The sequence below is a fragment of the Thermobia domestica genome, chromosome 9 (assembly GCF_964235325.1).
Source record: "Thermobia domestica chromosome 9, izTheDome1.hap1.1, whole genome shotgun sequence".
Taxonomy (NCBI): domain Eukaryota; kingdom Metazoa; phylum Arthropoda; class Insecta; order Zygentoma; family Lepismatidae; genus Thermobia; species Thermobia domestica.
In genome coordinates, this window is record NC_137462.1 from 151,955,895 (window position 1) to 151,978,057 (window position 22,163).

Below are 22,163 nucleotides of genomic sequence, written 5' to 3' on the forward strand. Positions count from 1 at the left end.
GTCAGAGCGCTCTGCGTATCATTTGGAGTGTGTGGCTGCTTGTTGAAAGTTACCCTGTTTCACCTGCCGTCGGCATGGAGCTCTCTCTGATTGAGGAACAGCGCATCAACATCAAGTTTCTTGCAAAGCTAGGTAAGAATGGCCGTGAGGTTTTTGAGTGTTTGAAACAAGTGTACGGAGACAATTCTCTGAAGGAACCAACCGTGAACAAGTGGTTAAAAAGGTTTCGGGAAGGCCGAGAAGACGTGAAAGGAGACCCTCGCCCAGGACGCCCGTCGACATCGAGTTCTGATGAAAATGTTGAACGAATTCGGACTTGTGTTCTTAAAGACCGTAGATTGACAGTCAGAATGATTGCTGACGAGCTGTCAATTCCCAAACCAATCGTTCACGAAATTCTGACACAAAAACTTGAAATGAAGAAATTGTGTGCGAAAATCGTACCGAAGCTCTTGACTCCAGAACAGAAAGCAAAGAGGGTTGAGTGCTGTGAGGATTGGTTGGAAGCAGAGGAAAGAGGGGACTTCCTCAACCCAGTCATCACTGGAGACGAGTCCTGGTTTTACGAATTAGATGTGGAGCTCAAATCTCAAAGCAAGAATGGAAGTTACCAGGAAAACCGAGAACAAAAAAGTCGCGAAAAGCAAGATCCAATGTGAAGACAATGTTGATTGTTTTCTTTGATTCTTCTAGGGGCATTGTTCACAAGGAATTTGTCCCTCCCGGCCAGAGTGTGAACGGACAGTCTTACGTGGAAGTTTTGAGACGTCTCAGAGCTCGTGTGGCCCGAGTTCGACCGGATTTGGCATAAGGGGGCAGGTGGATCCTTCATCACGACAATGCACCCGCTGACACGTCGCTCGTTGTGCGTGAGTTTTTGGCCCGAAGCTCAATCACCGTGACAGACCACCCGCCTTATTCACCCGATTTAGCCCCTTGTGACTTCTTCCTGTTCCCGAAATGCAAAATGATGCTTCGGGGGCGGCACTTGGGAGATGTGGAAACCATCAAGGCAGAAAGACACGGCAACTGAACAGCATCCCAACTGAAGACTTTCAGCAATGTTATCAACAGTGGAAACGGCGTTGGCAGAAGTGTATCTTGTCTAAGGGAGAGCACTTCGAAGGAGACCATATTGTAATACCTGAATAATTGTAAAATAAAGTTTTTATTCAATTTTTATACGTATTTTCCGGACAAACCTCGAACCCGCTTCGCTGGGTTCAAATGCAAGTTTAAATGCACAACTCCGTATGTTATGTGTTTAGTATCCCTGAAATTTGCTGTTTTCGTTTTTAATGGCATCGATTTAAACAGCATCGGAAAGATCATTTACATATTATATATATATATATATATATATATATATATATATATATATATATATATATATATATATATATATATATATATATATATATATATATATATATCCCCTCTCCATGTTGCGGGTCATGGCATCGGAAGTGTCACCGTTCATCTCAGCACCCCCAAAAATGTTGATTCAGCACTAATATCAATCATTTTCGATCATTTTTAAATATCTCTTCCTCCCCTCCCCCAAATTGCGGGGTTGAATTTGAATTTAAATGGGATCGAAAGTATCACTGTTCATGTAAGCAACCCAGAAAACTATAAATTCGACACTGACCATTTTCGATCATTTTTATATATCTCTTTCTGCCCCTCCCCAAGTGGCGGAGCTGATTTTGGATTTAAACCGGATCGGAAATGTCACTGTTCATCTGAATGATCTTAAAAACTATGGATTAGACACTAATATTGGTCATTTTCGATTATTATTATTATTATTATTATTATTATTATTATTATTATTATTATATAGCTCCCTCTCCGTGCTGCAGCACACGGCATCTCAATTGTCACTGTTAATCTCAGTTACTCCTAAAACTACGGATTCTACACTAGTATTAATCATTTTCGATCATTTTTATTTGTTTATTCCCTTCCCCTTCGTTGTACCCCCTCCCCAACTACCAGGGCTGAACTTGGATGGAAACAGCATCAGAAGTGTCACTGTTTCTCTCACCGACCCCGAAAACTGTGGATTGAACACTAATGTCGGTCATTTTTGATCATTTTTAAATATCTCTTCCCCTCCCCTATGTTGCATCGTCAAAGTGAATAGTCTAAAGTAATCCCTGCCCCTAAACTCATGTATGTTGAAAATTTGATAGAGATCAGTCTGGTGGTTCAAGCGTGATGAAGTCACAAAGGCAGTCATTTTAATTTTAATTTTTTTTTTACATATATCTCCCCCTCCCCCTCCCCTAGGTTGGCTCGTCAAAGTGAAACGATAAAAGACAACCAAGGCCCGACCCTCATATATGTGGTGAAAATTTGATCGAGATTGGTTTGGGTGGTTCGAAAGTTATTAGGTTTTATTAGTTTTTATTTATACGTCCCTTTCCCCTCCCTCCCTTCCCTAGGATCTATCGTTACAGTGAAATTACAAAAATGTTTCCAGATCCGAAACTCATGTATCTTGAAAATTTGATTGAGATTGATCGGATAGTTCAAGAGTTACTAAATTACAAAAATATTCACTTTCAGTCTTATATAAATTGATTTTTATGTATCTCCCCCTTCTTCTCCTCCCCTACGTTGCTCCGTCAAATTTAAATCATAAAAACGATCCCAGGACTAAACCTTATCTATGTCGAACTCTGTAGTTACACCCTGCTAGAAGACAAGTTGGATATTTACAGATACCTTAACACCGTTACATTGGTTATGACACGAACAAGTCAATTATGTTATGTTATATAGATATTAATGAAAGGGGAAAAACCGATTTTTTATCTATCTTCTGTAGATGCTATTTCAATAACGTACAAAGAGTGAAAAAGTGACTGAATGGACCGGAACTCGAACCCGGGACCTCCGGCATAACGTGCCAATGCGTTAACCACTACGCTACCCAGTCCGGACGTCCCGGTCCAGTCTGTCACTTTTTCACTATTTGTACGTTATTGATGTTATATTAACTTTTGTCCAAAACTGTCCATCTCCAAATTTAATTTTAATCCCTTGTTTGAAAGAAAAAAAGTCTCGTATGCCTGTCTTTCTTCTATACAGCCCATTCCCACCAAATACCTTCCTTATTTAAGTCTTAACAATGCTGACAGATGTCTGCGAAAATACGACTTTAATATAATTTTTTAAACCATCTATAGAAGTCTGGAGCAACGAAAGTGAGTACCTTTTAAATTTATTGAAATATAAACATTAAATCTTACAAAGCAGCAACAATTTATCCTCAACTTTCCACAGCTAAATGAATTATTAACAAGATGGTTTACAGAATCTACGATACCTTCACATTAACTCAAGGACCTGACCATGGAAATAAAAGGTTTTTGAAATGATCATTATGTAATAATTTTCTTTTACAAGGGCACTTTTGGGAGCTTCATAGTTTAGTGGTAAGAATGTCATGTCCGCGTGGTCCCGGGCGGGGCCCCCAAAATTTCGGCGTTCACCCAGCATCGCGAGGCAAACTGTAGTCATGTGAATAAAAGACGTGACGGGCAATCCGTCCAGAAAACGCCTATTAGAGGCAGGGTGACCACGTGTTCATCGCTACGTTGGACGCAATTCCATCAGTCACTAACAGATAGTGTTGGAGCAGGCTCAAGTGAGTGGGCTTTTTTTTTCTTTCTTTTTTTTTTTTCAAGGACACTTTTGAGCGGTAAGTCTCTGTTTTTAATTAGTAAATTATCTTCACACTGAAAGTCATTTATACTGGAATGCACCAAACTAGAGTTAACCGAGTATTACCAGGCAGACGATTAACTTCATCTCTTGACTTGAGTAACTCTTGTCATACTGTGCGTGTACCAATGTTTTTTTCTTCCCGAATCACGGAATTCCCTCCCTTCATCGAAACCAAAGCTAGAGGTTATTTGTTATCCTACACGAGGTCATTTTGAAGCAGCAGAAAATGGAACTAACTGCATATCAGCGTAAGGTTGACGCGGTGGCTCCGTGGTAGAGCGTTCACCTCTGGTGCTTGGGGTCCCGGGTTCGATCCCAGCCCCCGCCATGTGAACCTTGTGGTGAACAAACATACTGTGCGTGCGTTTCCTCGGAGCTCTCCCGTTTCCTTCCACTATCTTCATTCCACCATTTCATTCATGACTCATCATCACCGTCTCCTTTAGCCTAACCGGCATAATTGTGAGACGTAAAATTAAAAAGATTTCATTTCATTTTCATTTACAGATGTTGATGAATATACGAAGAAGAAAATTACTTACCTGGAGATAGCATTTTAAGAGTGTTGTATCTATTATCTGCAAAAGTTGCGGAGTTGTCTTTTTAGATGTACTGTTGACTTGCCTGGAGGACTTTGAATTCTTATTATCACCCATTACTTGACGTCTTACCTAAACATTAAAAAAGTTTACATGAAAGTTTCACACTCTAAATAGAAATAATAAACCAACTGACTTTATTAATACTATGAATACTTAAAAAGGTATCTAAATCTACACAATAAAACCGAAATAGCAAACGTGCTACTCATTATCACAGAAAAGCTTATGAACAAGCTTATTATGAGTATGAGGAAAATGTATCAACACTCATTATTGTACGAGTTAGTCGCTACATGTCAAACGTAGTTTAGTTACTATGCAGAGGATACATAGTTTACACTCAAACAAAAGGAACTTTTCCTCCAAAGCTCAAGATCTAAAATAGTAGTATTAAGAAAAGAAAAAAATAAAAATAGTCTTTGTGCTTCCTGATGATAATAGAAATCGGCTAACTTTAGTGGCTGAGGCAAAATTTGATTCATTGACATTTCACACATATCCGCTACTGCCCTTTTAACAGTTTTGTGTTAAAAGACAAATTCTGTTCAATTACGCTTATGCACATCTTGACTTCGTAAGAGCAAAATTAATACGTTAATGGAGGGAAAAACTAATTTTAGCTTATATGGAAAGCTAAAATAAGATTCTGCTCTCTATTGTTTGTAAAGAGATTAAAATTGAGCTGAATAGATCACTATCAATAATAATCATCAATTTATTATTACGTTGCTGCAGAGCAAAATACTCTTAAACCGAAAACACATTTGTTTTTCGAGACATACAAGTTCACAGTTACATAATAATTCATGGTAATCAAAAGTTCTTTTAAATTGTGTTTGTAAGTATTAAGATTTATTTTCTCCATTTAGGAATCAATCTGTTACCTGGACACATTTCTAACAACCATTCTTCTCAGAATGGGATAGTACAATGGGAAATAGATTCGGAAACAAGCTAGTAGGGAAGATGAAACCTACCTGGGAAATTATACTGTAAATATCAAAATCTAAGTACACTATGGTGCTGAAATGAAAAGTGGAAGTTTTTGGGTTTCTGTAACAGGGGACATCTATAGGATGTAATCATAAGCAATCGATTAGTTATTCTGAGTAGAAGTACCCGATGAAGTTTCCAATGAGGAAACGAAATATTGTAATGAAAGGATATAATTCAACGCTTCAAAGATTCTAAGAACCCTATGTTTAAACATGCATAGCATACGAAAAAGCTTTTCCCGCAACGTAGAACTCTTTTAACTTTAAAATAGAATGTTTGAAAGTTTAGTTTTTAATGATTCTATGATTAGTTTCAGCTTTCTCGACCTCTCTCCCACAAGTCATTATCTTTAGTTTTATAATAAGAAATAAGAAATCAAACATGAGAAGAATCTTAGCTTATGGTCTCAAAGCTGAAAGCAAGTATATATCTTTTTAGCTCGAAATACATAAGTGGAAGTTAAAATTCAATCAAGGTTAACAAGCAACTTCTTACCTCAGTTAAAAATTCAATTAAGGCTAGCAAACCATTTTCTAAGTCTCGTCCCTCTAATTTTAGCGGAGGTTTGGAATCATTTTCTTGGTTACGAACTTGTTGTGGCAAGAGATCGGGAAATAAGCGTATTACTTCATATGGTTCTATAGAGTAAAGAAAAAAATAAAGTTAATATTTACTAACAAACAAGTTAGAATTAAAAACTCATTATTTTTCATTGTTCTCCCTACATAAATCTTAAGATTGAATCAATGTTTGTTCCCAGTTTACCTGGTTGATTATTTAAAAGTCAATTATTCGCCAAAACTTAAACAAACTTTAAATTCTTCTTACACTTGCAAAACTCTGCAAAATGTGGAAGTAATATGTAGTATTTAACAACACGAAATATACACAATAACTGCTTGCTGATCTAGTGGCTAATTTGTGCATCTTAGGAGACCTTGGATCAATTTGACAGGAGAGAATTAAACGCATACTCAATTATATCGTGACTGGAGTTGGATTCCACCTTGAACTATAGGTACATGTCTCATATAGCCAAGTTGCTGAAAAAGAACGCTGAACTTCAATGAGGAAAAAAATACTCCTCTTAAATAAAAAAAACTACGACGATAGAAACATCTACATCTAATAGATCTCATTGATGTGAGATAATATAACGCTCAGAGCTTGAGCCCCAGTCACGATATAATATACTTTTTCACCCACAGACAAAATACATATTATCAGATATACTAGGGACAGCTCCCAGGTTGTTAATACTACATCTTCATCTCGGGTATAATACTCCCAACTAAAGTAATAACGTAATGAGACTAAATATATGCAACGATATTTTAAATAATAATAAAATGAAGGAACTATTACTAATTATCACATTCACCCAGTAATTTCATAGTTTACATGTAAGAGGACAAAAAATTCGTTTAAACGAAGACACCGAAAACATGCGAAGTGACAATATAGTGATTAAAATTATTTTTGTGACGAATCACGACAAAATCTGGTATTTTTTTAAACCTCGAATTTCACTAGTTTATACGAATTGAGTACTTTTACGCGAATGTTGCATGAAAAGTCTTCAACTTACTAATTATAACGCACATTATATCAACTATCACATTTCAAATATTATCCAGTTCTTAGTACTTACAGTACTTACATAACTTAACAAAGCAAGTTCAAGGGAGGAGTTTTGTTTAGTTTGATTACCATAATGTAACTAAAAGGAAGTCCCAATAATGAAAGTTATTTCATCTCCTTGAAACAGAATGGATCTCTTTCTTTGAGTTAGGAAGCCAAAATGTCAAGATAAAGAGAAAAAGATGTTGAAGAGTGAAAATCTAAACGAGCTCCAATTCGAATGCAGCACCTGAATGACTGTGACGAAAAATCCACTAATGTGCAAAAGTGATAGGAGTCACAAGCTTTCATATGAAAATAGATAATTTTGAATTGTGCTTGTAACCTAGTAATCCTATCAAAACTATAAATGGTGTGTGCAATTTTTCTGTGAGCATGTGTACCACTGAAATTTGCAAATGAAATTATTATGTACACTGTAAAACATATAGAGTGTGGGTATGTTTGATTATTATTATTATTATAATATAGCTTGTATCTCTAGATCAACCCGGGCATTTCCTCAAATTTCCACGAGGAGAATAGTGACGTTTAGATAAAAGGTGTTCTGGCTTAGTGAAATTGCTACATTACATTTTGCAGTTACACGTATTTTCCGCGGACTAGCATTAAGAAATATAATATTTTCAATAAAATACAACTCTATAAATATATCACTGAAATTAATTATTGACTGAAGTTACCGTGTATTTCGATAATTACTGAGCGCATTTGAAGACTACTGACAATTTACTAAGTTCATCCGTCGCATAGAACTAACATGGTGTTATTCTAGCAAAGGCCTGATGGAACTGAAATGGAATTTCAAGTACGGTGAAACTATTCACACACACAGGAAATATAGTATAAGCTCTGCACAAGAAATGGCATCCATACGACAGCCAAATGTTGCAACACCTTTGGGAAGATGACCTTGATCATCACTGAAGAAAATAGGAAAAAGCGGAGAATGTTCGGAAAACATAAGAATATTATAATATCAATCAAGAGATCACGTAAGTGAACCATAACGTCAATCAGAAAATTAAATCAACGGAAGTGAACCTACAGCCCTCTGCACCAAATGAATGCACCATTCTTGAGACCAACATGGTCAAAATAAAGAATCAAAATCAAGAAATACTTCACAAATGGACTAACTCCCATTATAACCTCCTCCCATTAAATTTTAAAATATACATCATTTAACATGAACCTGGTAAACACAATATATTAGATTTTTAACCCTTTCGGGACTAGGTCATTTTCGGCGTTTTCGTAGACTTTCAGTTAATGAATTATAATTCAGAGACTATTTACCCGATTGATATAGTTAAGACCTTATATTTTAGAAGAAGGATGTGGCAATTTTATGGCGTAAGTTTGGTTGAAGTGTTGCCAACGGAAGGGAAATTATGGAGGGAAATGTAGTGGTGAAAATTTACAAAAACTTTCCTAACCGAATTTTAAGATTTTTTTGAGCTGGCACCACTGTCGCCACATAAGTCCGAGTTCTTTGGTGTGTCGACGACTCACAGTAAAAATGGGAAGTTGTTGGCTGCCATACAAAGACAGAAAGAAAAAAAATTCTCTTATCGTCCACACGAAATTTTGACACTTTTTTTTCGCCTCGGAAGCAAAATTAAACAGTCATATAGGTGCTGCGGTTTCCGTAATTATTCTACTGGAACTTACTCTGGTACGTTGTGTAGACCAAAGATGAGGCTTTTAGATGCTGCTACGTTTGTTTCAATGTAGCCAACAAGAGGTAAAAGTGGGAAATTTTCCGAATTTTTCACTTGAAATCGAGAATTATAATTTGCTGTGGCTGTAAACACTGCTATCACATAGACACAAACTACACAAACTATCTTAAAATAAACTTTGGTACCCCATTAATACATCGTAGAAGTATCATGACGATGTCTAATAAACTAAGCATTAATTTTAAAAAAATCTATGGTTGGAAACACTGCTACCAGACAGATGCGAACAATCTTAAAATAAACATTGGTTCTACATTAATATATTACAGAAGTATCATGTCGATATCTAAGAATCGAAGCTTGTAATTTTAAAAAATGATTATGGTAAGTACAAAAGTAAAACAATCAAGTTTTAAAACCTAAATTCGAATTTTTCGTGCATCTCCTAATTATCCGATTGTAACGATCCGTATTTTCTGTTGTTTAGTAAGGACTGATGTTAGACTGGTGTAAGTTGATTTGCGTTCTTACGTATAGGTACGGATTTATAAATTTAAGTTTTGAAAATTTTGATTTTTTGACGGAAAATAGGAAACTTTTAATTTTCCTAGTTGGCAACACTGATTGTGAGTTGGTCAAATTCGTCAAAAAAAAAAAAATGATGTATCTATATGAGATATACCCCTGACAAGTCCTAGGTAGATCTCTCTGAAACGAAGGAAGTTATACTAAAAAGCTAGACAAGAAAATCCGAAATTCGAAAATTAAAATATTTCGTAACAGTTTCCAGAACGTAACGTTATTTTAATTGACCTATGTATATTGATATTAGTGTAGGTAATAGAGACATAATATTAAATTATTGATATAGATTTTAATTACTAAAACTTGTTAACCGAAATGACAATTACACTGCATTCATATAAATTACAAAATGAAATCTCTGAGTTTTACGTCCCACGATTATACCGGTTAGGCTAAAGGAGACGGTGATCATGAGAAATGATTCAAATGGTGGAATGAAGAAAGTGGGAGGAAACTGAAGAACCCCGAGAAAACCCACGCACACGGTCATATAAATTACAATTTAAATATATAATTATAAGGTCAAAGAAAAACTATTGTCCAGGGATTAATATATATAAAACAATTCTTCTCAGAGTATAAATACCTCATCCAGTTCCTTTCCAGGAGGTAAAGTGCCAAGGACCGACGATTTTTTTAATTTGGGCTCATATTTGGGAAGGAAATTCGATACTCAGAAAAAATAAATACCATCAGGATAAACTATGGCCCAACCATATTTTGCGTAGAAAAAAAAAAATCGCCCCAATATCTTAATTAGCGTTCACACAGCAGAAGATTAAGTAAGTGACAACCCGTATGTCACTTTGGCCATTAGGTCCCGAAAGGGTTAAAATAAATGTAAAATCATTTAAAAAATATCACTGAAGTTTTCATACCAACCTGTCTTTAACTTAATGAATTCCTTCATGGATTCGTGAAATTTGCGATTATTGAATAAATCAAATGCATACAATGTTTGAATTTGATATATACTTTTCTCCTTCTCTTCTGGGGTCTCCTCTGATATGTTCTGAAAAATACAATTGACATATTTAGCAACTTTGATTAACTGAAAATAATGTTAATTTCAACTATATATATGCATTATAATATATGGCGGGTGTGTGTGTGTAAAGCGCGTTAAGTCAAAAATTAGTATTTTAGAGAAATCGCATTTGAAAGTACAGACATAAATCCAAATTCCGGTTTTGGGAAAATGATTTAGATGTTGTAGCTCTTCATGTTAATACGACTATTTTTTTAGATTTATGTCTGAAACCCAAAACCGGATTTTTGGACTTATATCTGAACTTTGAAATGCGACTTTTCTGAAACACTAACTTTTGACTTACCGCACTCTACACATCCACCCATACATACCATACGCGCTACCCTCTACGCACTGTACCATATATATTGCATATGCATTACCATAAATTCTGTAAATTATATGCTGCCTTGAAGTACAGTATATTTGGAGAAGTGGTCAAAAGTGCATTACATCTTAGAATAACTTCCCTTGTTAATTATGAATTTACTAGCGACTTTTCCTACCTTAAATTACAATGTCTTCCTACATTTCAAGGCTGCTTCTATTTCAACCGAACTACAGAAGTATTCAGCGCGGGATATGTCACCTTACTCAAGCAGATCCACTGATTGATCTCTTTAATGCAGCAAAAAGAAATCCCAGGAATGGGAAGCATTAGATTGATTGATTTTGAGTTTTTTACGTCCCGTTCAGCAGCGAGGCTATATGAGACGTGGACCTACTGATTTACGTGGAATCCGAACCACATGAGCTTCCACCGGGAATCGAACTCGGGTCTCCCACGCCAAAGGCGCGTACGCTAACCGGTTAGCCACGGAGGAGCTGGGAAGCATTAGAGATAATGTCTATACTTAAGGCGAGAAAGCAGTGTAATTATCAAGGAATTAGTAGGTATAAAGGAGCAAGATATTGTGCAATATTCTTGTACGTAGTTAACTCCACACATAAATAATAATTGGAATCACCGACGTGGTTTTGAACGTAATAGGTCTAACACTGAACCAAATATTCTACATTACACAGATATTAGAAAAAAGTAGGGATATAACGCTACGGTTCACCAAGTATACATAGGCTTTAACACAACCTATAAATTCAGTTAAAAGAGATAGACTAAATATATTCTGGAAGAGTCGGGATTTCTAAGAGAATTAATTGTAATGTTGGGGAGGGCATGTTTTAATAAAACAATACGGATGCAAATAAAAAGGAAGCTATCGCGTTCTTTCGAGATTTATAACAATTTGAAACAAGGGAATGTCTTACCTCTAATGCTTCTTATTGTCACTTTACAAGATCTCATTTGAAAAATGAAATTCTACTTACGGACGGACTTTAATTTTTTTTCTATGCTCCGATAAGTTAGCTATGTTTAGTTTCTATTTTGATATTTAAGTTAAATATGGCGCTTAGCTGGTTGTTTTTCAGTTATTGTTCTGTTCTTTACGATTTCTTTTCTCTTTACTTCTTTCCTTCCACATTTAATGAGCCATTACCGAAAGCGCAAATAGTTTACTTCCTCTTAATTGCATTATACAATTTTTAAAAGTATATCCTGGTAAGTAATTTGTTTCATTTGGCTTTAATATGTAAGTATACGCTTCACGTTTCAATCCTGACAATATATATACATTCCTAGTTTTATTAACTATATCAACAACATGTTCGTCATCTAATTATAAAAAAAACTTCCAGGCTAAAATTAAGTTCAACCCTTTTTTCCACCTCGACTAGTTTTTTTATATATGTCAACTTCAAGGAATTGTCACGTTCTGTTCTTTTATTTTAACTGTTTAACGAAAATTATCGTGTAACAGACAGCGCACCCCACAAAAGCATTACGTCGAATAGTCTCATTTATTTATTTATTTATTTATTTTATTTTATTTTTTTCAGCCATTATATACAGTGTCCGGAAATATTTCAATTAAAATCAGATGAAGTAAACGTTAGCGTGTTTTGAAGTTTCGTTAAAATCCATCCACGAATTATAAGATTTTTTAACCCATGTAGTTACTCATCAAATCACTGATACATATTTTACATCTATAACTTCAAGACGAACTTTTTTACGTTCCTTAAAAATTAAATCTGCTTACCGTAAGTTTCAAGGCAAGATGAAACTGTTTCTCCTCTACAAGCAACTTGATTTGCTGCGCAACAGGTACTAGCTGCAAACACCACACGTGGGTAAGAGAAGCAACATACACTTGTCCCTGTTTACAGCGACATATAAGCTTTGGTTTAGTAAGTTTCATACTTTGAATGTTCAAACACGGCTCCACTGTTCTAATTTCTACACCATCTGTAAGAACGGCCAGTAGGTATGGCTCATCGTAAGCTGAAATATAAAGCAAATGAAAGTAGTTCACTTTTTGCTGTTTGTAAACAACACCGTGTCCGAGAAGTCCCCGTAGACCTAGGTTTGAATATCGCGAAGAGCAATGTCAATGTAATTTTAGTTTATTTTAGAACACATTTAGTACTTACATATACGAAATATATATCCAGTGGATCTGTGCTTGGTCCATCATGCTGTATGTGTCTCAATGTCCTCCTTGCCATATTGCAGATCATCTGAGGAGTTATACTTTAAAAGGCTTCCTTCTCCCAATCAAGCAGGTCATTGCCAAAGCGATCTCTAAACGCAGTCATTACTTCTGTGTCATTGTTCGCCTTGTGTGCGGTCGTTTCTACACCCACACATGTCACTAATCGATCCTCATCTGGCAACCATTCATACTATCCAGGCTTCACAACTGAAATGTTCTACGTGACCTTGAACACAGGGATACCATACAGTACTATCTGTTACCATGAAACCAGTGTTGTCAATACCACAACTGATTACATTCACATTATTCTGTGTTCCTCAAACCTAGGGATATGGGGACTTCTCGCACACTTTGTAGGGATGCATCCTTGATAATAAACCAAGAAAAAAAATGAAATCTTTGAGTTTAACGTCCCACGGTTATGCCGCTTAGGCTAAAGGAGACGGTGATGATGAGTGATGAATGAAATGGTGGAATGAATAAAGTGGGAGGAAATGGGAGAACCCCAAAGAATACCCACGCACAATTATAAATCAAGAATTTGCTTTGTGCAAATATAACGTTACTGCACAAAGCAAATTAGGAAAAAAAATAGTGAAATAAAACAGATATAGTAATGAGGTTACGGACTATATTCAATCATGTTTAAAGCATCCTAGTCATCAATTTACTTCTAAACGGCTTTCTAATTACAACTATCCATCTATCTATCTATCTATCTATCTATCTATATATATATATATATATATATATATATATATATATATATATATATATATATATATATATATATATATATATATATAAGTGTACTGCTACAATATAAATCTATACGTAAGTTTACTAATGATATAAGATATTAAAACACAAATAAAATACAAAATGGGCTTTGAGGAAAAACACTGTGGGATGAGTTGTCCCGTTTTCCATAGTTTTTTTCATTCCACCATTTCATTCATTATCATCATCACTGTCTCCCTCAGTGTTTATGCATAATTGTGGGACATTAAACTAAAAATAAAATTAAAACATCTTTATTTGAAACAATTCTCTACATATGGATAAGGGTTTTACAAAGTGAGATGAGAGAAAAAAAAAATATATACTGATTACTTTCCAAAATTTCTGCAGTTTCATTTGCACCAACAGAGCATATCAAATTATGTATTTAAATTATCAAGTAAATAGAGAGCGTTAGCAAGAAATATGGATATCAAATTTCTTCAATACAACTATCTACCACTTGTTTTAAACTCTATTTTGCATTGCGGAAAGTTTTACTTCTGACTCGCTTCGTATTGCGTATTTTTTCTTCGTCTTTCTATACGTACGACAATTTTCCAAAATCTTTTGAGCTTAGCGAGCAAAGTTCTTTATGATTCACTCACGTTTACTCTTTCTCTTTACTATTATTATCAAAATCCTTCTTAGACTTGAATATTTTTCATCTAGTTTTATACGGTGTTAGGAGAAAGTTATTACGATTATTAAAAATGTCCCGCAACAAAAACATTACCTATAGTAATTTATTTATACGTCCACGCGCGAGAAGACAATTTCCATTAGACAACATACCTTAAACTCAAAATTCAATTCTGAATCGTTACGTACCACTTTTGAGTTTGTATTTGATTTTAGTCTTTCTATGGTTACCATGTAAAGAGTCTTCATGATTAATTTTTTTCTGCAGAATTCGAAAATATAAAAAGTACATTCGATGAAGCAAGCGTCTGACTTCGCCCTATAACTCAGAAGTTGGGAAGGATCATGAAACATTTGTACCCCCAAATCGGAGCATAAGAACAACTGCTGATAGATGCTATAAGACACATGATGAATAATTCAAATATCGTATCTTTTCCAACAACCTGAATTCGTTACAATTATGATAAGTAAGATTGTTTATTTTGTTTCAAAAATGTTCCATCGGAAGGCAAGAATCGTCACATATATTTTCAGTGGTCATCGATAACGGTGTCAGCGCATACTGAACCTGTTAGATTGAAGTTCAGTTGAGTTGATTTTGAGTTTAACGTCCCTTTCAGCAGCAAGGCTATATGAGATGGGACCTACTGATTAACATGGAATCCGAAGCACATGAGCTCCCGCCGGGAATCGAACCCGGGTCTCCCACGCCAAAGGCACGTACGCTAACCGCTTAGCCACGAAGGAGCTCACTGGATTGAAGTTCAATTACTTCGTGACACAAGATAAGGTTGCTCATATTTTGAGTCTTTCAAGATTTTGCAAGGACTAATCGTGTCCTCGAGAAATGTCTTTCACAATCTCTCTGCTGCCCATGATAGAAGCTAACTGCAATTTGCATATTGTCCTCGTGTTGCTGGTAAGCTCACTCAGCTCAACGGTGCCTTTTATTTCAACTATGATTATATGTACTTCAGGACACTTCTCAGATAAAAGAAATCATACTGAACATTGGTTTGTACACATGGTTTACTTATAGTACAAACAAAAAGTCTACGTTTACTATATAAAACATATATATAAGGACATAAGAAGATCTAGTGTTGAAGAAGTCCTGATGTGGCTGAGAAAAAACGACCTAAAATTATGCCGCCAAGAGTTAATATCTTTTATTATTTACATTTTGTCTTCATTTATGGCTCTATTCGCGAGTCTGAATTCATCTACAAATCACATTATACTGTTCAACTATTATCAACAACTAGCTCTATAAGTTATTATTAAGAATGTGAAGACAAAATTCGCATCATTTCATGGTTAAAAAATAAACTAACGTAAGTAGCTAGCCACCCGAAAAACCCGTATTCATTGCTACGTACCAGTCCACAGAAGGAACAATTTCTGGTCTTGGAGCTCCCTTTGGCAGCATGTAAAGCTTCAACACTACGTTATATAGTATCCAGTAAGTTATTGATGGTATATGACTGATGGTACAATTCTCCACTGAGTACCTCAAGTAACTGTAGTTTGTAAGCGAATTTATTTATATCCGTAAGTTTGCTGTGGAAGCCATCAATCATTTCTTATAGGATTTATGTCAGACTGTCCACGTCAGGCAGAGTTTTAACCTTATTTTCCCCTCTTTCAGCAGATGGTCAGCTTTGTCTTACGATATACTGCTCCGTAATCTATGAATGTGTGCTGTCTCGTGACAGTTCACTTGTTTCAAAGAAGGGTAGCAGTCTATATGGGAATAACTCTAGGTATTGCGCAGCACTGATGTATCTATCGTAGGTCACTATGACCACCTTACCAAATTGCATTTCCAGTGGCGTACCGTGGGGGAAAGCGAGCGGGGAGATGGCCCCGAGCGCAGAAGTAAGGGTGGACCTCATGGTGGCGCTTCACGGCTGGTCTGTCGACCTCACTCATATGTACGGGGTGCCGGGGTACACTTGGGCGCTGATTTTCCACGGCACGGCACTGTGCACTTCACACCATAACGTCGCTGTATTTCATCGCAAGATCATTAAATTGTGATGAATTATGTTCTGACAACCATTTCCACACACACTATCTACATCTACCCGAAAACTGACAAAATCGGTTTTCATTGTAGATGTGCAACCTACTATGTCACGTGCTCATAACGTGTTTATCAACTCTACTTCTCATAAAATTTCACCAAACTACTACATAGTAACCGTGAAGTTCTAAGACACTTTCCATTTCTTTCAGTTACTTTCAGAGAAATACAGAGGCAAGAATCTAACTTGAATAGTCTCTTAGTAATTTCTTCTGAACAATATAATAACTTTATTATTTTAAAAATTTGGTAAGACTAATTATTTTACAGTATTACATAGAATATAATATATACCAAGACTTATCGGCACTTCTGACCATTTCACAGCATACTTCTGAGTTGGTTGACAATCCGTATTCATAAAAATAGACTGGTTATCTTTACCCAACGCAAAAACAGTGTCTGTCAATTTTGTTATACTTGGCTCAGGATATTTCCCCGTTGGAAACAATTCATGCGTCTTGCCAGAAAGCTGCAGAAAAAGAAAATACAAATCTTGTCAGATAGAGGAAAATTGTGTTATTTTACGTACTATCTAATACTAACATCCAATTAAAAAGTTCTTCGGAAACTACTGTTCCCTTATTAAGTAGTAATTTCCGAAGGAAAAAAAAAAAAGTTCAATCTGATATTACTGTGAAGTCCAAGGGAGGACGATTATATTAACAGTATATATTTCCCAGTTCTCAGACAATATTTCTAAAATAATGCTATTTTATTCTACAAAGACTGTGAAAGAGAAAAACGTCAAATGCAATTTCTAGTACATTTCTACTGTTAAGAATACTACAATTGTTAAATATAATTAATGCGAGGCTTGTCAGGAAAGTAAAGAGACAAACGAAAATTAAGACACGAACTGCATTGAATGCAAAGAAAGCTACACTGGTACAGAAGATATTTTTCCATACACGTGCCACCACTGTTCAAAAATTTGTTCAAACGTGGGACAAGTTTTTGCATCTCACAATCGTAAAAATCCGGCGCCTGTACTTGGAATCAAGTTGTACCTTTTTCCCTGACCTCATCATTGTCGTCAAAGTGCTTTCCATTAAGATGTTTCTTTAGGCACACGAAAAGACGGTAGTCGCTAGATGTAAGGTCGGGGCTCTGTGGAAGATGCTCAAGGACGTCCCATTGAAAATGTGCAAGCAACCTCTTGGTGACCAAATCACATCTAAAGGGATTCGGTATTTCGCTGCCACTTCTAACGCGTGCTCTTCGCACAGGACTCAGAGCAGAATTGACGATTGACGAATCACTCCCAATCCTCATCTTATAGATTAAAGTTACTGCCAGTGTTATATTTACATTTTGATATATATATTTTTTTCCTAACGTGAAAAAGTTTACTTTCCTAACAAGCCTCGTATAATTCTTTGTGAAAGGTGGTTTACTAAAATTTAATATAATGCAATATAAAATACATCATCATTAACTAAAAACTGACATTTAACAGCAGCTGATTCCAAGATCATCCAAATAGTTGAGATACATGCACAGGTCTTACTTAAGATGGCCTAAAGAAAACTCTTCCACGTCTTGATAATACACTTCTGATTGAATTAGAACATTCTGTAAGACACACTACACATACCTTCAACAAATATTACCGTTCGCCAGATTAAAACATGTAATAAACCGAATTGCCACGTATCTTTTCTTGAAACAGAGTATCTACATCTCTTCCTTAAAAAATAACTCCTGGAACTTCTACATACTACTTCATAATACACTTAAATAATAGTGTAAAACGAACAAATTACTTATCATAAAGTAGTAAAAATATTATCGCACAACATAATCAATATTGAACTAGAAGCGCTTACGTTATAATTTAGTTTAGTTGGTACTGTTCGATAAATGTTTCTGTTAATTTGTTTTCCTTGTAACGAAAATGAAATGAACTGAAATCTTTCAGTTTAACGTCCCACGCTTATATACACTTTAGGTTAAGAGAGACGGATGACCAAAATAAGTGAATGATAATGAAAGAATCGATGGAATAAGTATGTGGGAGGAAACGGTAGTACACCAAGAAAACCAACGGATATGATGATGTCCATCACAAACCTACTTGGACAGGGATCGAACCAGGGACTCTACTACTTGGCCACCGTACCTTTTTTTTTTATTATTATTATTATTATTTTTTTCAGGCAACGATATACTAATGCAAATATTATCAATCAGTAATGAAACTCGCAAGTCCGTAACTAAACGTGAATTTATGACGCTTTAGCATTAATGGTGTGAAGGATGTGATCGTATTCTTTGCTGTATGTGTCGTGGAACACTTATAAAAAGTATATATGAAACCGAGAAAACTTAATACAGTCGTTTGGTACGAGTACAATCATGTAATGCGTACTAACTAGTCACCAATGACTTGAAGTAAAAACGTTGTGTCGAAACCAAACATCCTACGTTAGTTTGGACAACAGCAACTTTAAACAGAAGTAATACAGTGTGTTCGTAAAGTTGCGCAACCGAAGTTTGATTTCATATACTTTTTGAACCAAGACCGATAAAGACCTCAGACTTGAAACAAATGTAAGCGTGTTCTAGGCAGATATTTTCGAGATCATGACAGATGTTGGAATTGGTAACATTTTTGTGTAGTAACGAAAGAAAGTATTGAAAGCGTAAAATAAAAGATGTCCAAAATGAAGAAAATCAATATTGAGTTGCAGAAAACTAATTTCCTGAGGGTAAATCTCTGTGTATATGTGCAGCAGGGTTGGCAAAAAACCAAAAAAAGTTTTTTTTTTTTTGTTTAAACCCTTTTTTTTTTTGGGTTTAAATCAGTTTTTTTTTTTGTTGTTTAAATAATTTATTCTATGTATTTATATTAAATATGGACAGAAATTAGTTTGTTTCGCCATGGTGTTATTATGCAACAACAAGGTTATGCTGGAAGGGGTCAAATAAGCTTAAAGCGGAATCCATACCGCTTCTCGGCTTACATCCAAGAGAAATTGTCCATTTGGACATGAAAATGGGACTAATTGGTCACAAATGCGATTGCCGACTCACTCACGAAGGACTCCTGATAAAAATACGTTGTACTGATCTTTACATAGGCCTACTTGTTAATATAAATGTCAAGAGTCATTTCAGAAGGACAAAAAGATAAATAGTTACACAAGTAAAAACATTATACAGAATTAGATATAAATCGGGAAACTCACGCCTTAGCCACTGGGAAAATCCTGTTATTACTTTAAATGTATTTGTATGTAAATTTTTAAGGTCAACGTATCATAATCACTACGCTAAAACTGAGGTATTAAATTACAAATTTGGTATGTAGATATCATTCAATAAAATTAAAACCAAGTCAAATCCAAGCTGATGTTGGAAGTTACATAGGCAGTTGATAAATTTGGCAATTTCTATCAATATATTTCAGCAAGCTTGGCTTCTTTATAAACCAACAGGCATTCATTCAAGTAGAAATACATAATTTGGTTTCATTTCGTATGTTTAGGCTTAACGTGCTTATGAAATACTAAGGTTATCACGGAGAAAACTTTCGCTTAGAGGGACACCTCGAATCGCAACTTGGTTTACACTTGAAAGATGGGTTGTGGTTCGACCGAGAATTAAACACGGGACCCCTTGATTAAAAGGTGAAAAGTAGATAAACGTAATACGGATGGTTTGATATGTGGAAACGTCACCATGAAGTTCACACGATTTAAAGCATTTTTCGTTCTTTTTTTTTTCTTTTTGGTTTAAACCAGCCAACCCTGATGTGCAGTACGCATCAACGTTTATCCATTGGTGCGAAAATGTGACAAAGTTAATGCAATGTTGTTATGTGAAAAGGTTATTTAATTCAAGTCCGTAAAATGGGTATTTTTTGACAGAAATGCAGCCCCTGCAAACACTGTTGTTGTAAAATTACTGCAACAGGTGTGTTTTAGGTTAATTGTTAAGCAATGAGAATTTGCGCATAATTGATAACCTGAGATTTTATGCAAAAAAATTGCGTTAAAAATTACCTACAGCTGGCAACTGGAATCCTCGTAGAAATAGAAGTACGATTTACAGCAAATGTTAACGGGATTTTTTGGTGACCACATCATCTCCAAAAATTTATGGCCCTCCCGTTCTCCGAACTTAACACCACCTGTTTTTTTCTTATCGCGTTACCTAAAAATGTGGTGTATAAGGATAACACCGGCCCATTGAGGAACTGAAGACGAACATTTAAACAGAAATTCAATCAATCACCAGAAACACTCTTAAAAAGATGTCAAGAAACATGGTGAAGCGTTTGTGTCTACAAGAATGCGGGAGCCACTTCGAGCATTTGCTGTAAGTTGATCTTCTCTTTTCACGAGGATTCCAGGATTGCCAGCTGTAAGTAAATTTTATCGCAATTTTTTGCATAAAAACTCAGGTTATTAATTATGCGCAAATTCTCATTGCTCATCAATAATTAACCTAAACCACATCTGTTGCAGTAATTTTACAATAACAGTGTTTGCAAGGGCTGCGTTTTTGAAAAAAAAAAAAAAAATACAGACTTGCACTAAATAACCTTTTTACATGGCAACATTGCATTGTCACATTTTCGCACCAATGAATAAACGTTGATGCATACTGTACATATACACAGAGATTCACCCTCAGGAAATTAGTTTTCTGCAACTCAATAATGATTTTGTTCATTTCGGACTTTTTTATTTTAACACTTTCGATCTTCCTTTCATTACTACACAAAATCGTCACAAATTCCAACATCTGTCATTATATCGAAAATATCTACATAGAACACGCTTACATTTGTTTCAAGTCTCGTTCAAAAGATATACGCAATCAAACTTTGGGTTGCGCAACTTTACGGAAACACTGTATATCATCATCAATAGGTTCATTCAAAAAATTGGATTTCATTACCGTCAATCCCATCTAGCATTTATTTACAATATGTTTAAAGACACTACATAGCGAGTAGTTTGTAAAGTGTTGTTTGGTTTGATGAACTAGTTAGATCTTTAATAGGATAAAAGCTCCCTTATTACATTCTAGCCTTCAGCGCGGGAAAACCGGGCTAGATCTCAAGGCGGGAGTTCATGTGGTTTGGATCAAACGTTATGCTGTAAGTCTACGTCTTATATAGCCTTGGCGCTGAAAGGAACGCATAGAACTCCAATCAACCAATCAGCCAACTTTAATAGAGTGATTCCGTTACAGTGTAAAATAATAAAAAGACAAGAATGGGAGTTCTTTTGACGTTCGCGTTCTTTTTTCAGTACTGACTGGAACGAAGTAAGTCTCAAAAATTTTTCACCTGCTTAAATATTGCGGTAATTGCAGATTAGTTAGCCCTGAAATAAGTTGATTCTAAGTAAACATACCGCTATATATCAAATAAAGTTACCTCTAATAAGATGTAATCTCCCTTAAACCCTACGCATATTGTCTCTTTACACCATGCAAGTGCTTTAGGAATGTCCGGCACACAGAGATCCTCTCTTAAATCAAGAAAGCTTCCATTCTTCCAGTAAAACAACTGAAGACGTCTCCTAACTGCAACACACATTCTTACAGTCACAGATGTCTCTCCGGTCAATGAAGTTTGCCTCTGAAAATATAATCATGACAAAAAAATATTACTAAAAGTGTAAATCTAAACTTTGTAATGTTCAATACAGTGTATCACTAATATTAACAATGTCAGCCATGTTGTCTATTTACAATTTCGTTTTAAATTGGCAGTGTAAATGGAAGAAAACATCAATTCATCAAAATTCTGTATTTCATTTCTTAAAAGCACTAAGTATGTATGACATTAAGACTTAAATC

General features: G+C 35.4%; 1 protein-coding gene across 1 annotated transcript in view; it reads right to left on the bottom strand.

The window, feature by feature from the left end:
• The window catches only part of Vps39 (vacuolar protein sorting 39), an 80,608-nt gene that overhangs the window by 34,457 nt on the left and 23,988 nt on the right, over positions 1-22,163 (bottom strand). Inside the window, exons 4-9 of the mRNA XM_081772006.1 lie at positions 21,739-21,942; positions 16,641-16,818; positions 12,380-12,621; positions 10,130-10,259; positions 5,832-5,974; positions 4,281-4,409 (exon numbers count right to left, since the gene is read on the bottom strand). Coding sequence (XP_081628132.1) covers positions 4,281-4,409; positions 5,832-5,974; positions 10,130-10,259; positions 12,380-12,621; positions 16,641-16,818; positions 21,739-21,942 — 1,026 coding nt within the window. The remainder of the gene's footprint in view (positions 1-4,280; positions 4,410-5,831; positions 5,975-10,129; positions 10,260-12,379; positions 12,622-16,640; positions 16,819-21,738; positions 21,943-22,163) is intronic.